A 16,893-nucleotide genomic window follows, 5' to 3' on the forward strand; every position below is an offset into this window, starting at 1 on the left:
AAAAAATCATTTCGTAGTTGAATTGAACGGACAGTTTGGTTCAATTTTTCAATTTTCAGTTCAATTTTATCTATTCTATTACTTGTTTTAAATTCAACGTAGAGTACAAGAAGGCAGGAGTAGTATACTAATAGTGAATATTTATGATGATAATATGATAGATTAAATTTAGAAGCATATTTACAATTTAAGGTCATCCGTGTGCGAATCCTCTGTTGAGAAAGCCATCTATTTCGACTTAACAACTTGGTAGCTTTCAGCTAACATAAGGCACTATCATCACATCTCTTTATGCTTTTCAAATGGATTTATCATCACATTCTTCTGATATCTGTGAAATCATCACTAGGAAAAAAGGCAAAATAGACAACCATTGGAAAAGCTATTGATAATAGATGGAAACAGAACTTTGTATTCATGATTCATCCATCCAGAGGTAGTTCTTTAAGGAGTTCCCTGAAGAGAGCTTAAAGTCAGAATAAAGGAAAGTTCCATCTACTGATGGAAGTTTACTTTTCTATAGACATAAAGGAAAGGTAATTAGGTTCTAACTTCTGAAGAGGGGTGACAAAAGCCACCACCGCAGCTCTAACCATCAAAGGTCGAATAGACGGTGATATGTTTCATGGGGTTCGGCACATCCCCGCCGCCAGCATGCTTGACGAACTCTGCCGGAGTGAAAACGATGCCATGGCATAAGCATACAATACTCACATTGGTTCTTGTGTATGTATACAGAAACCCTTCGACTCTCCTCCCATTAGGTCCATCTCCAGTGGTACGCACACTAGGCATTTGCCTCATCACATCCATCCCATTGCTCTCAGAGTTGCCATCAGAAACCCTAGCCTTCTTAGGTGGACTCTTGGGCATAGGTGGGGTTGCTGCTGTGGCTGCAGGTTCTGCATTCTTTGGCACAGCTGGTACCTTGAAACAGCCTGAAGCATTATCTGTGGATTGACCTGCGGGCCGTCCTGCATAGAATTCGTGCAACCAAAGTCAAATATCTCTAAGCAATAAAAGATGCTAAAAGTATTTCAGCTGCTGAGGCATTTCTCTTTTGGAATCTTCTCTCCATAAACTAGGTAAGCAAGATCTTTAAGTAAATGCTCCTGATATACAAAGCTTGTTCAAAGCAGAATCCATAGGCTCAAATGTATAATTCTGCTCAACAGAACAACCTGTAGCATACTTGATATATACATGACATTTATATATCCATTTCATAAAGAAAAAGAAGATCCTTTCAACTCAAGGAAATATAGATTCTAGGTTACATAAGCAAGTCTGAAAGCAGAATGAGGAAACGAAAAAATTATCCAATCATATAAATTATTCAAGAGATCAGAAACACAGCAATGTATCAAGTGTGAAGTGAATCGACCCAAATTTTTATGCTCATACTGCTCGGCCTTGAGATGTAATAAATAAAATGGCATCAAAACACATACCTGTTAGCGAAATATAGCATGTCAAACTGTCATTGATCCCATAAATTTTTAGTTCGCAGAAGAGGATCAATGCAGCTCATGGTTTTGAACTCCAAAAAACTTTAAAAAGTGACTCGCAGCAATATAATAAACATAACGGAAGAGTTATGAAAGTAAAGCATCGAAGGCAGTATGTAGATATAGGATGAAAGGTACTAACAAAGAATTATCAGCAGAATATGTAGGAATCCGGCATAACAAACACAGAAAACTTACTCTGTCTGGAAACATTATTATTTTTTATCCAACTTTAGACAGAACTTTTATGGCATATGGAATACAAAATCAATTTCAACTCATGGAGAACTTGCAATAGATTTGCATTAAAAGAAATATTACTTCCTAATTCATTTTAAATTGTGATGTCATGAAAGTCTAATGTGTCAAACTCTATCTGATAATTTATATGCCTGAAACTAGCTGAAAATTTGTTGACCCTACATTATGAGGATAAACTGCGACAAATGGGAAGCGATATCAAGAAACTTCTATGTTTTACTAGTTTTTGGATTAAACTACACGTATTCACTTTTGTCGATTACGGTCGGGGTTCATATGTCGTATTTGGCTAATCAATCATTTTCTTGTTTTGTCAATACATTGTCGGATTCAGATTCATTCTTAACTACCATACGTTAGCAATTCAATTCACAGTTTAGTTCCATCACTCTGTTGTCGTCTTCGAAATCAACAAAACGAAGATTTCTTAGAACATCTTTGCACATTGACGCCACATGAATTTACCTATAATACATCTCATTCTTTCTTTGCATGTTTGCTTTTAGTTTCATGCAAAAGATACAGAAAAAAACTCACTATCAGTAATAGCATGGCCATCACTTAGTTGGTGAACTTAACATCTATCATCCTGCTAATCTCGAATTCAGTTCATTCATTCCAATTCTCAATTAATCACATGTCTTTAGTCCTACATTTATTCTCATGACTAAGACTTAATACAACTTGGAACTCAAGCACAATGTTCTATATATTTTCAAACAGTGACAATGCTACTAAATTCTATTGAAATCCAAGCATTAAACAGTTCATGAATATTATCAAAGCAGCAAATAATACAAATTGAAAACATATGAATAAACAATCACAAAGCACTTCAACTCAACAGACAACTAAACAATAAATAAATAAATAAAACACACGCACACACAATGAAAATCAAAAGATTTTAGAAAGAAACAGGAACCATGTTACCCCTTTTGGTTGCAGATAAGCCTTCAGTCTTGATCTTGAGAAGAGCTCGGCAGAGGGCGGGGCTGTTCACGGCAGAAGCAGTAGCCCAAGTAGCCGCTTCCGAAGGCATAGTAGGAGTTACCTTATTTATCTCTTTCTCTTTAGCCTCTCTAGCTTCCTTGGATATCCTCTGCTTCTCAATAAGCCTGTTTTTGGCATGAATCCTCCTCATTGACTGTATCTCCCGCATTGTGATAATCCTCTGCTGTTGCTCTGGCCCTGCTGGCAAAGAACAAGCTCTTGGCAAACTGGGAAGGTAGCACTTTCCCACAGGGACCGAATTGCTATTACTCGCAGCTATGATGCCTCCAATTGATGATGACCTCGTTAACGGGTTTTCTTTGGAGGTCTCACTGGAGCTGCTGCTGCTGTTGCCGCCCACAGTGAGCCTCAGATTCAGGTCTGGTTCTTGCAAAGGGTTCGACGACGATGATGATGAAGAAAAGGTGGAGTGTTGGGTCTGGTTTTCAGGTGAGAATCTTTCTAAAAAGTTTGTTGCTTGATTTTTGTCTCGGCCTGGGTTGCTGATGAGTTTGTTCTTATCATTTTTGTCTTTGCTCACTCCATTGCCTTCTTCCATATGTAGAGTTTGAAAAAGAATCAAACTTGTTTTGCCCCCTTTTTTTTTTTCCTTCTTCTGCAAACAGAAATCACACAATGTTAGAAAAAAAAAATTACGAATTCTTCGAACTGAAACTTCAAAATCAGCTTAAATTCACCAAAGTTTAAAAAACATAGCAAAAGAGATGAAACAGTGAGTGAGTGAGAAGGGCTTTGAAGAAAAGGGTGACAAACCCAGAAAAGCTTACAATGTCTGAGAAGACTGGAGATTGATTTGCAGCAGAGTGAAGAAGAGAGGAAAGGAGTTACATGCTCATATATGTGTGTGTAACAACAAGAAGAATTGTTTTTTTTTTTATGTGCATATGTCATATGTGCATGATGGAGTGAAACAGAGAGAGTATATAGTCACACACGGGAAATAGAGACAACTTCTTTTGTTGTACAGGTGACAACACACTTTGGATACGCCACGTGGTGAGCAATGGCGAGGAAGAAGTGCGTTGATGATACCCCATCCACGGTTTCTCTTTCTGTCTCTGCCTGCAGTCATGCAATTGCAAGTTGTAGCTCGCTGTGTTGCAGTTTCTGACTGTTGGTGTCAGCTTTTGTAATTTTCAGCAATATTTGAGGGTCGTTTTGTTGCAGTAATAATAAACAGTCGGCTTTCCTAAGTTTTTTTTTTTTTTTTTTTTTTTTTTTTTTTCTCATAACAAGATTAGTTATTACATACAATCATATTATCGTGTTGATCCGTAAATCAGTTTAAGAATCGTACAAGAGAGTTACACTCAATAATAATGAGTAGGTGTCTGCTTTCAATAATTTTGTTGTTGCCCTTGATTGCTTGTTGACAGAAGTCTTCAATTATAAAGTTAATTTTAAGGCCTAAAAATTCTATTTAGGATTTTGTTGTTTTAATTCTTTTGATATTTTCTATTTTAATTAGAGTTTATTATATTATCTCATTTAATCTCTTATTTCTATTACACTTGTGATTTAGTTTTTCTTTCGAAGTTTTTTTTTTTTGAAACTGATTAAGCATCAGGTTACAGAGATATTTACAAATGACAATAGATCATTACACTGATATTTACGATTAAATATATACTTGAGACTTACATTATTATATTTTTATTCTATGAATTACATGCCCAACCAAATACCCCTTATGGAGGATGGATGTCTCTACTCCACTCGTATTTCGTAAAGGAGAAAAACATTATAAATAATCTCCATACAATTATACTTAATTGAGGAAGTTTGAGTCCGTGGGGACTCGAACTATTGCCCTCATAGTCATGCTTGACTTTAAGGGCAATGATTCACCACCGAGCTACAAGCCTAAGTGGCTTCTTTCGAATTTAACTTAGGAAAGTATATTTACTCTATTATATCAAGAGAGAGGTCTTATTATTATTTTCATAAAATTTGCGTTATCAAGTGACTAATAAAACAAAGGACAAGCTATACTTGCATCTATTTGAACAAATATGAAAAATCAAGGATCCAAATGTTATTATACTATATTTTGCAGGAGATGCAACTCAAAAGGTGCTGGAGACAGAGGAGTTTGCCGCTGCCCCGCCGTTTCAGGAAGTTATTATGTGGAAGGAAGGGAGATGGGGTTAATGGTGTGGTTGCTGCAAAGTGAGATTTGGTTTTAATGTGAAGTTGGAAAATGACAACATCATAAATTGGAGTGACGAAGGTGCTGAAGCGGTGGACTTCTTTTAGCCAATTTTAGACCGGTTTCATCTGTTTCCAAGCCGACACGTGTACGAACGATGAGTGATTTGTAACGTAAGAGCCCACTATTATTGTAAATACCAATAATGAGGAGAGAAAGAAGAAGTAACCGCCGCCGAAGAGATGTGATTTTATTTATTGAAAGTGCTAAGTGATTTTTTTTTAACCCTATATTTCTCTTTTAAGCTTCCAAGTTCGAGGAGTTAGCTCTGTCTTTTAAGAGTAAAAATAGTTTAAATAATATAAGCATAATCTGTCTTGAGATTATGCTTATATTATTTGAGAGAGAAGATTTGGAATACGACTTGAGATGAGTGAAATAGTGAGTCATATTATTTTCAAGGATTTTTATTCAATGTTTAGTCTAAAAATAATCATATTTTAGCTATAATTATATGTATTAAATCATAAATCAAAACTTGCATTAATGCGTCTTTCTAAGAACTTGGACAAGTTTATCTGTTTAAGACTCGTTAACTATTTTATTATTATAGATACAAAATTATAACGCAAATCTTATTAAGACTTCCATACCATTAAATTATTTCATTATCCAAACTTTGTGTGAAAATGTTATTAGTTTCAAATTTTGAGATAGTACGAACTCTATGTGCATGCCAATTTGAGTTTTGTTTTTTGTTTTTTTTTTAAGTCACATGCTCTCGGAACCTCATTCTACTCATATGTGATCGCTGCTTGTTGTATTTAATATTAAGTACTTAAAAAAATTACACCAAAAAAAAAGTTAATGTAAATGATTGATTGAGTGATAAATTTAATATGATAAAAAAAAGTGTATATGGGAAGTACTGAAGTTAGATATATATATTTTTTTTTGGGATTCAACATTTAGATTGTGCCCCTTCACTATTATGCTTGATAAAAAAATAATACCACATTACCTAGAGACAAAATATTTAGAATATACACTAAGGGCCAGTTTGGGAATGTTGTACCTTTTAAAATAATTGATGTTAGCTGTGCTGTATAAATAATCAGCTGTGATGAGAATCAATTAAGTATTTGATAAATTTTGTTTTTCAAAAGTACTGTGAGTTTTGAAAGCAGTTATGGACGTTTGGTAAATTTTACTGTTAAACTGCGGAGAGAAAATAAATGACTAAAATATACATAATATAAGATAAAATTTACTTACACAAATAAAAACATGTATATATAATATTTTTAATTGTGTATTATAATAATTTTTACTAAAAATAAAAGTTATAATATATTGATTTTACTTTTTTATTTTTTATCTTAAAACAATTGATAATTAAATTAATAATATAGTGAAACAAATTAATAATAAATCGACCAACAAATTGATATTAATAAATTGACATTGATGAATTATAATAAAAATTTATTGAAATATTTATTTTGTTTCCAATTTGAATAAGTATGATTTTAGGTTTAGTTAATAATTTTAAGGATGTTTATGGAATTGTATTAAAGAATAAAATTGATTTTCAAAATCCGAATCTAAAAGTTACTCTTTTCCTACAGCTGATTTTGATAAAAGTGATTTTAATTTTATTTTACCAAACACTAAAATTAGATTTTAGATTTTTAAAATCACTTTTAGGCCTCCTAAAAGCAATTCCAAACGGGCCCTAACGACATATTTGATTTGAAAAAAATAAAAGGAGAGGAGAAGAAAAGAAAAAAAAAAAAGAACAAAAAATAATTGCATGTCAAATTAAATAAATGAAATTAAAATTGACTGTTTTTTTTTTCTCTCATTTTCTGGTCTCCTTTCCCCTTCGCGTTCTCTCCTTTTTTTTTTCTTTTTTTTCGAATCAAACATGCACTTACATATTTAAAGAGAGCGCCGCCGTGACAGCATTGGCGGCCCTCTATTTTTAGTTTAATGTTTTTAAAAAATCATTTTAACTGTATTTTATTTTTCTTGAATTTAAAAAAAAAATCCAAAAAGAAAAGGATTTTGCGACCGAATAGCTGCGGAGCGACGAGACTCCGCGGAATGTACTACACTAGAACACAACCATTTCAATAAAAAAAATACGCGCCGAAGTGGCGCCGCGTAGATACATATTAACGCCGTAGCATGTCGGAAACCGCGGCGGCGCGGAGAGGAATTGTGGACCTCGGCGGGACCCATGGGAACTCAGGACGTTGCAGTTTTTCTACACAATGTCTGTGTGGGAAAAAGTGAACAGAAACGGGCGTCTCGAGAGTGCGCCACGTGGAGTGCGGCGTCAGTTTGGTACTCGTGGCAAGCGAGGGACGGTCAGTACAGCGAAGACTGGCTCTCTGTCTTTTAAGAGCCTCCTCGTGCGGATGACATCACCCCGCTGTCGCTTTCCTCGCGCGTTCGCTGGCTTTCTTCACGTGGAACTGGAAATATCATGGAAAGAAAGAACCTTGCATTCCTCGCAAGAGACAATCTTAAGACTCCAAATTCAAATAATTCAAAATATTGAAGTAGATTTGAGTATAAATAAGTTCGATTGCTAATATATATATATATATATATATATATATATTTGATCAAATGCTGATATTTTAGAAAACTGTTAATTTGATATTAGAGATCCAAATACAAAATTATGACTTACTTAGCTGAAGTTAGATTGCACATAATCTGAATATATTTTCATAAAATAAAGTGGAGTATTTCTTGCCTCATGTATAGGTAAGTGAAATTGTTTATTTTGGTAATTTCAGAAAAATTCTAGATTAGTAAGGCTACATTTATATAGTTGAGATACATAACTTTTATATTAAGTGATCTATCATTTGAGGAGTATAATATGAGTAATGTTGGGAATCTCAATATTTTTAAGTACCAATTTGTGATTTTGAAAAAAAAAAAAGCTTGTTGTTGATAAATACCGGCACTCTCGCAAATGGATTATTAATGCGTATATATGTGATTATAACGACAAAATTCTTAGATTAATTAATTCAAGGTCATATTGTAGATCATCAAATCAGATAAGCACGTGCATTTTCACCTTTAGCCTTATCTCCATTAACAAAAATGGTGACGTACGTTCCTTTTCTTTCATAAGTTTGTAATTAAGAGAGAAGATACTTGTTAAAAGTGACTCAATATAATTATTATTTTAATACTTTTTGTGAGTTAAACGAAAGAGAAAGAAAGACGCGTGAAACGACGGTGCATGCTGCTGTTTTGTCTTCCTTATTCTTTCTTCCTTATGGCTATTTAGCATTTTCCTATGAGAAATATTTCATCTAGAATATATAACCAACTTATTAATGCAATTAATTGAAACACGAGGTGAGAACAGCAACAATATATATATATATATATATATATATATATATATATATATATATATATATATATAATAATAAAGGCAATTTATAAAGCAGGCATACAGGATCAAGGCAATGTTAAGTTCAAAGTACAATCAGTTCCGCAAAAGAAATAAACATCTATTAAAGAATCAAAAAACATATATGCAGTCGTAATTAATTAGTACATTTTAACTTGAGATCAGAGAAAAGGCAAACAAAGCTCCTGACAAAGCCTCTTGAATATTAATGCTTTACAAATATGTAACCTAGATTGTAAAACGTCTAAGTGAAGAAAATCTGTCCAAGATTTCAACACAGTGATCCTTCAACAATATTTTCCTTGCCTCAAATACCCTTTTCTCAGAGACAGCAGCTCTGATTTCCCTAGAAACCCTAGCAAAGTTATCAGCAAGTTGGTTGTGATAAGAACTCACATCCCCTAATTCCTTCATCTTCATATTTCCTATACTAACCAACTTGGAACGTCGACGGGTCACATGCTTCGCCATTTGCTCATGATCAAGCTTTCGGACTCCCTCAATATTTGCGTCAACTTCAGCGCGAAGCTTTGCTACTATTCTCAGTGACTCCTTGTATTGTCCCCTCAACAAGGAAGCTCTTGTCATGTTAGATTGAAGTAACCCCAAGAACACTTCAATGTCCTCGGCCAGCTGCTTCACTTCAGTAGCTGTCTTATGCGTTGAAGGAAGTTGTTGAATCAACTTCAGCATTGAAACTTGATAGGGATTCAATGTGGGATCAGTCTTTAATAACATAGTAGAAAGGTCTGCAAGCTCAGCTACCTTTTTTGAATCAACAAGTAAGCGAAAATTTAGGGGAAGAAGAAGGGAGAGCCTCTTGCGTGTATCCGCAAGATCGGTAATGCTGACTCTAGGAGAATCACTGAAAATGAAATCTGGATCAAACCTAGCTGGTTGAGGGAAAAGGGTGTCAAGAGATTTTAGGATGTCATTGAATTCAGCTATGTCGAGTTGGGCATTGAAGTTAGGGTTTGGTGGAAGCTGAGCGGGTGTTGTGTTATTTGGAGATGCCAAATTAGGGTTTTGCACGACTTCCACCGGAGTTAGCACCTTTCTCCTTTTTGTGCCATTTCGAGCTTCTTGTACTTGCTGCGAATCTTGAGCTAATTTAGCTTTTCCTTTATGATCCTGCATTCCAAATTTTAGCGAAGCCATAGATGGTGGAGTTAATGCTGCAGATATATAGAAGCAAAGTTTAATGATCATCATTTATAAGTTAAAAAATGATTGTTGTATATTTTCCCCCCGACACACATATATCGCTAACTATAATCACCTCTCAAAACCATCATTTTCCTTCGCTTTTACCAAAGAAAACGAAGAATTATAAACATTACAAAGTACTGTGATGCACCATTTGAGCCACACCAAACCAATTCATTTAGGAAATTGAATAAACTTGAAGAAGCTGCTATGGCATTCAAAAATAAAAAGGAAAAGAAAATTAAAGACTAAGCATATATGTGCATGAACATTTTGAATTTATCATTGCACTGATCTCAGGACTTGATTTGCTTAATTCATCTTACGTCGTCGGAAATACAGTACGGTGAGCAATTGTTATTAAAACGAAAAGTTAACGAAGAAGAACATTTATATTCACAAATGAAACAAAATGTTGATTAATTACCAGGGATAATTTAAAAGAATAGATGATTAACTGAAATTAATGTTAAACTCACAAACAATACTGCATATGGATAAGAATAATAGCCTAAAATTTGGAAAATTAAACAACATGTATATATATACTGCAGGAGATGTTGAGTGAAAATTCTAAATTCTAATTTAAAATATATAATAAATATCAAAATCTAACTAAATCAATGTCTTTGGATTTTCAACAAGTGAAGCTGCCGTTATAATAATAATAATAATAAAAAGAAAAAAGACACACAACAATTTGTAAATTGAAAATTAAAGCATACTGGTAATATATATAGCCAATAAATAAAAGATGAATGGAAAACATAACATTTAAAGTAATTAAAAAAAGGAGTAACTACGCTGACGAAATTCGAATCCCGACAACCCGGCAAGCGGAGACAACTTCTGGGTCGTCGGAGGCCGAGGCCGCGGCGGAAATCCCGGCGGCGGATGCCGACTTAAAACTTCCTCATCATCAACAAAAGCAGCCTTCCCTTTTGAATCTAAATTCACTTGCATGTTTCTTCGGGTTTTGACGATCAATTTGTGAAATTAAGAAAGGAATTAATAATTTTGAACGAAATTTGTAAAAAGGGAGCCGTGGACTTAATTATATATAGGCAAGAGAAGAAGAAAAACAAGTTGAAAATGAAGTTCGTTCATTCGGCTCATGTAATGGTGTGCTGCCACGTAGAGCGTTATGTACTAATTAGCAAGCCACGCTGAGGGGTTTTGATCCGGTGTGTGCGTGTGTACACTTTTGCGTTTCTGTAACTTTCAGTTGTTCCGGTGCGTGGAGCTTTTGATTTTCCAGTGAGTCAATGAGAGCGCGACAATTGGTGGGTGCTATTGAATTTGAACGCACATTGTTGATTTGTAATTTGAAGGTGGCAAGAAAAGTTAGGAAGAGAACTATGGGCTATGAAGGATTTTTTTTAAATATTCAAACTTTTTTTTTAATCTGGTCACCCGGGTAAATATTGTTGATACTGAATTTTGGTCGAGCTGTGTAGCGATTAGAAAATTACACCAACACTTAAATTTGTAGTTACTGAGGAGATGGACTTGCTCTGCTTTTTTTACTGTTTGACAAGCTCTCACGAAACCAAACTCTTTCTCCAAAGATACATGCGTTCACAACAAGCAATCAGAGGACGTCAGAGGTTTTTCCGACGTAAACCCTCTGATGCTCAAGTCAGTAATTTGGGTCTACTTGAAAAAACTTGTGTCACCAATCACGTGGCCCAATTACAATTGTTTCTAAGTAAAAAGAATTAATTTTCAAGAAGAAAGTATGATAATCTAAGGAAATTGTGAAATAGAAGGAAAGTAAATACGAGAGAATCAAATGTTAGAATGCCTGACCCCCTTCACCTCTGTTTTTTATAACTTTTATATCCAACAGGACTATTCGGCTTCCTCTTCCCCATGATCATTATTGGGTCAGTGGCACCATCGTGGGTGAATGGGCATCACAACCGCTATCGAGTGGGTTTCGTGCCCGAATTCTTTGGAGGAAACCCACATTCTGGTAATTGTCGTTGACCAAGTCTCCAATCCGACTCGATTTTGGTTTCTCCTCGCATGTCCTCCAACCAACCATACTCGAGCGACCAGCCTCATGGCTCATCGGGGATGAGTTTCCATGAGGAATGGTTTTTGGCTGAGGGGAGCACATTTCTACTCATGTGTGCCTAGTCACGGTGTTTTTCACCCCAAACAAATATAAATATAAAAAAATTACTTTAAATTAATATTCCTCCTCTTGAGATGGTGTAAAGACTTTATGAACTTTTAACTTTATTTTTATCGTAGTGTAGATAAGATTAATAGAATTGTCATTAAAGAGACTAATACATATAGGAGTGAAAAGCCACTAGTTATAAATATTTAGTTTAGCCTGATCAAAGATCTTAGATCTATTTTTAATATATTAAATAAATATTTATCTTATTATTTTCTTTTTTATACTACATCATTTGAGATATAATTTTTTTTTTAATATCACAGCTTTATAAGCGTAGTCTACTCTTTAGGACTGGGCAAAAAACCATATTCTTAAAAAAACCATGTTCGGTTCTAATTCAGTTTGGTTTTAATTTTTTTTAAAAGCTGAAATATATTATTTATAAAAAAAAAATACCGGTTCGATATTCGGTTCACTCAACTGAACTGAAGAACCAAATCACTGTCGTTATTTTTATTCGTCTTTACAACATTATGTTCATGTAGATGGAGTATTGGAGTTTGGTTATGTATTTTGAAATCTTAATATTTTATATTTTGTGAGTAGTGAGTACCTTATTAGTAGTTAATAAGATATTAGTGATACAATATGTTTTGAATACTTTGTATTTATTGCTAGTATTTGTAATGAAATTAGGATGGATTAATTGTTGAAAAAAATTATGACATTTATGGGGTCCAATGGGCTAAAAATTTAAAAATTTAAAATAGGGCCAGAATCGAAAAAACCGAATCGAACCAAACCGATTTAAAAAGATCCGTTTGACTTCGGTTCTTTTTATAAAATAACCGATTTAAATCGGTTCTGCATAATTTCGATTCGAACCGAACCGTACAGACCCCTACTACTCTTCGTCTATTATGCAAAACACGCGTTTACATGGAAAGAATTCTTTAAAAGAAAATTACAACTATAAAAGCGTTGTTGGGTAAAATAATAAATTTCTCTCACTATTATTGTCAAATCGAGAGAGCCAATGAAATGGCAGATTCGCTGACGTGTTACTGGCATGCCTTATTTACCGATTTGTTATTTTCTTAGTAATGTCATTATTTAATTTCATGAAAACAGTTTTATTAGCAATTGAGAATAAGTATTTGCTGTTATATCCCCCATTTGACCATAAAGTAAATCCATTGCAACAAAAAAAAGGGTAGAATTTAAGGAAAATTTCTATTAAATTACCTAAAAAGTTCTTATTGTAATTCTATTTCCTACTTGCTCTCTTCTCTCATTTTTCCTAAGAATACAAATTTTCGTTAATTTTTTTTCTTCCCTCGTTTAGGGTATCATGCATACTAAAAACTCTTACTTTTGTTTTCGCGGAAACAAACAATATTAACTGGACTAATTTTAATGGCACACAATTTGATACATTAAAGGTACCAAATAAATGCATTGTAAAGAATTAAAGATTAGTTGTGCATGTCGAATAAAAAGGTATCTTCAAGTTATTGATATTTGATTAGATGAAATTAACTTGTTTTAGTACAAAGTTTGACTATGGTTGATTGTCGACTTGAATTCATCTAATTGACTTACCAGCGTGGCTGCCAACTGTACAAGTTAGAAAGGAAATAAGAAATATCACTCACTTAACTTTTACCTCCCATTATTACTCGAACTCAGGTGACATGGGTAAAAACAGCATTTACGATCGAGCTACACCAAAATGGTTAGTAGTACTCTTTTGATATAATAAACAAGCTACTTAGATCTTTTACCCTACATTTAAAAAAAAAACTAAAAAAATTACAACTATAAATTTAAGGCAAAAGGGAGGTCTGAATAGGGATGTCAATGGGGCGGGTTCGGGTGAGGATCATGATTGTAACACCCCAATCCAAAATCTAAGGGCAAATATGTCCACAACTCACATATGAATTTAAACAACTCTTTACAATTGATAAAATTCGAGCCAGCGGAATAACTTAAAAACTTAACCAAACCATCTACTATCCTCAATTCAAATCCATCTTCTCACTCATCACGAATCAATCCTGACTTCTGGAAACTGAATCACAATGAACTATAATGAGTACAAAACCCAATAAGCAAACTAGTTTTTCTTATACGGAAAATACATACATACTTATACATAATGCAATGGATGATATGTCATGGTCTTTTGGAAATACTGTAAAATAAATTCATAAAAATCGCTTTCTGTCGCTTTCAAACTTTCTCATTTTCTTTCGATGAAATACGTATCCTGCAATGTGGCACTTTGTGCTGTGCATGGCACTTTGCATCATGCGTGGCACTTTGCGGCGCTCTGGCCCTCAAGAGGTGGCCCCTGCATAGTCCCAAGAGGTGGCCCCCACACAACTTCAAGAGGTGGCACCCAATGCAAAAATTTCAAAAAAAAAAAAAGAAATCTTATTTGTTAAAATCCACTTTCTCATTTGTAGAAAACTCAATGTATTTTCGTGCTCATGCCAATGAACCATCACACATACATATGCTCATGTACATAATCATGCTCAACACATAACAACACATCACATAAACATATGGGCAAAGACATATAGATCCATATTCGTACATATCAAAATAGGCTTTTCACACAAGTCAAACATATATATTGTTTATTGTGATTCGTTTTGAAGTCTAGTTTACTTACCTCTTGGTATCCTCATGTAACAAATGCGTTCTGATACTATCAACCTAAAATCATCAATAACGCCTCATAAGATATAATTAAATCTCAATCATAAACTCTAATGTCCTCAAATATCTCAATTTAAACAACTCCTAAGCTCAACCTCAATTGTCCTCAATAATCGGCCCTCAAAACATAACAGTCTATACTTCTCCGATTTTTAATAAATTATTCTCTTATTGGAAGAATCTCAAATTTTACAGGCCATATGCTGACACATTGAAAGTTCATTGATAAAAATTTCATAACATAATTCCTTCAAAAACTATTGAAAATAATTCACGTTTCAGACATCATCAATACTGTCAAATAGTTTTCTGTTTTGAACACACTTGCTTTACAAATAAAAAACAATTTATGGCTTTAACATAAAATCATGAAGCTTTCCAGAATCATACTAGATATATATAAAAATCATTGGTCCAAATTTCATAATTTTTGAAGAACTCTCACTATGGTAAAAATAATTTCGTAATTCACATTATTCACTGAAATCTTAAATTTCCTGGTTTTCAGACTTGAATTTGAAAAATCATAATTAATTGAAATCTTATCCGATTAACTTGAAACAAGTTTCAAAATATTCTAGACGATGTCTAGTTTAACATACCCAAAAATCCGAATAAAAATCAATTGATACAAAGTACTATGATTTTCGTAATAATTCATTGTCAGCATATTTTTGTAAAATCGTAGGTTTCTACTTCTATTGCAATCATGCTTCTCCACAACAATTTAATGAAAACCAAGATTAAAACTTACCTCCAAAACTTCTCCCAACAATAACAACTTGATCTCATGTGTTGCCTATGGCATAACTAAGAAGAAGAAGAAGACTTTCTTCTTCTCTTTTTCTTTTCTTTTCTCTTTTCTCTCTCTCTCTCTCTTTCAACCGATCCATATTTTCCTCTCTCTCTTATAATGAAAAAGACATATTGTTCTATTTATATCAGGGTAAAAAGGATCACTAAAAATTAAAAAAACTTAAATATCCTTAGGAGATTTGGGATATTACAATGATCCTCGAACCCGAACTCGATTTAGAAGCAATCCCCCGAACCCGTCCCATACCCAAAAAATTGTAATGGGGGATTGTTTGGGTATATCCTCGAAAATCCCCGAATTGAGCGGGGATTAAAACAGGGACCCGATCCCCATTTTTTAAATAATAATTTTTAAATATTTCAGTTTTTCTTTTTTTTAAATAATAATAATTCTAACAACCTCCATATTTAGAAATAAAATTACAAATAATCAAATTTCATATTAGAAATAAAATTACAAGTGATCAAATTTTAACAACCTCCACATAAATAAAAACATAATAATTTTAAGCCTTCAACATAATTACAAATGATTAAATTTTATACGACAAATCAAAATAATTTTAAGTCTTCAACATAAACTCGTAGTCATCACCATTGATGCACATTCTAAGATTCTTCATAAACCTATAACAACATAAACAAAAAAAAAATTAATAAAAACATGTTTTAACAATTCAACTTAATAAATACTTGACAAGATAATATAAACTAAAACTATATACCTCTACAGCCTCTACATCTATTTCAATCTCAGGCTCCTCATCAAGAATCTTGGCATATGCTGGAGAGGTCGATGCCACAACTACTTAAAAAATATAAATATAAATATCAAGTTAATTATTAGTTAATTTAAATAAATAAAAATACAAAAATTAAAATGCAAACCATATACCTCCACAAAGAGCACTTATCCAACTTTGACTACACATCAAAGCCTCCAATGTACTTGGATGAAGTCTATTGCGATATGATCTTACAAATCAACCACCAGTGCTGAAAGCAGATTCAGAAGTAACAGTGGTAATTGGAATAGCCAAAATATCTCTTGCAATTTGAGACAATATAGGATAGTTACCACCATTCACCTTCCACCAAGCTAAAACATCAAATTCTTCATCAACATTAAATGGTACTAACTTTTCACCCAAATAAGTGTCTAGTTCATCCTTTACTTCCTCATTACCAACATTAACAAAACTAGTAAACCCCAAAATCCATTCAGTTGAACCCTTATAGGAACCCGAACTCGGCATAGAATGATAAGTACTTAAAGAACTAGAACTATATCCAGTAGAACTAGCAGCTGATGCATATCTATCTTTGTACTCTTTCACTATACTTTGACAATCACCATACACTATCTGGACACGAGAAGTAGCATCATCTCCATAAATCATGGAAAAGTAATATTCAACCAACCTAATTTTGAACATAGGATCAAAGATACATGCAATAGACAATATTCCACTCATGTCATGCCAATACTTATCGTCTAAAACAATGAAAATTCCAACAATACCCGAATTAATTCCAACGGACATCTAATTAATAAAAGCCGTCAGAGGTGGTAGCGATGGTTTTGGAGCTAGCTGCCATTGACAATTAATATTTAAGATAATAATTAATATAA

At 33.5% G+C, this 16,893-nt stretch overlaps 2 protein-coding genes across 2 annotated transcripts; both read right to left on the minus strand.

Moving 5' to 3' along the window:
• Positions 1-588: 588 nt before the first annotated feature.
• On the minus strand, positions 589-3,321 carry LOC18049730 (ninja-family protein AFP3). The gene is made up of 2 exons (XM_006440704.2): positions 2,703-3,321; positions 589-974 (listed from the first exon to the last, which is right to left on the minus strand). Exons 1-2 carry the CDS (start codon positions 3,319-3,321, stop codon positions 589-591), a joined length of 1,005 nt encoding a protein of 334 aa, XP_006440767.1.
• A 5,284-nt stretch (positions 3,322-8,605) lies between these two features.
• Positions 8,606-10,546, minus strand: LOC18049731. Its single transcript, XM_024186955.1, has 2 exons — positions 10,387-10,546; positions 8,606-9,552 (listed from the first exon to the last, which is right to left on the minus strand). The coding sequence occupies exons 1-2, from the start codon at positions 10,544-10,546 to the stop codon at positions 8,606-8,608; spliced, it is 1,107 nt and encodes a 368-aa protein (XP_024042723.1).
• Between the last annotated feature and the right edge of the window lie 6,347 nt (positions 10,547-16,893).

This window comes from Citrus clementina, unplaced genomic scaffold (assembly GCF_000493195.1).
Source record: "Citrus clementina cultivar Clemenules unplaced genomic scaffold, Citrus_clementina_v1.0 scaffold_3, whole genome shotgun sequence".
Classification (NCBI taxonomy): Eukaryota; Viridiplantae; Streptophyta; class Magnoliopsida; order Sapindales; family Rutaceae; genus Citrus; species Citrus x clementina.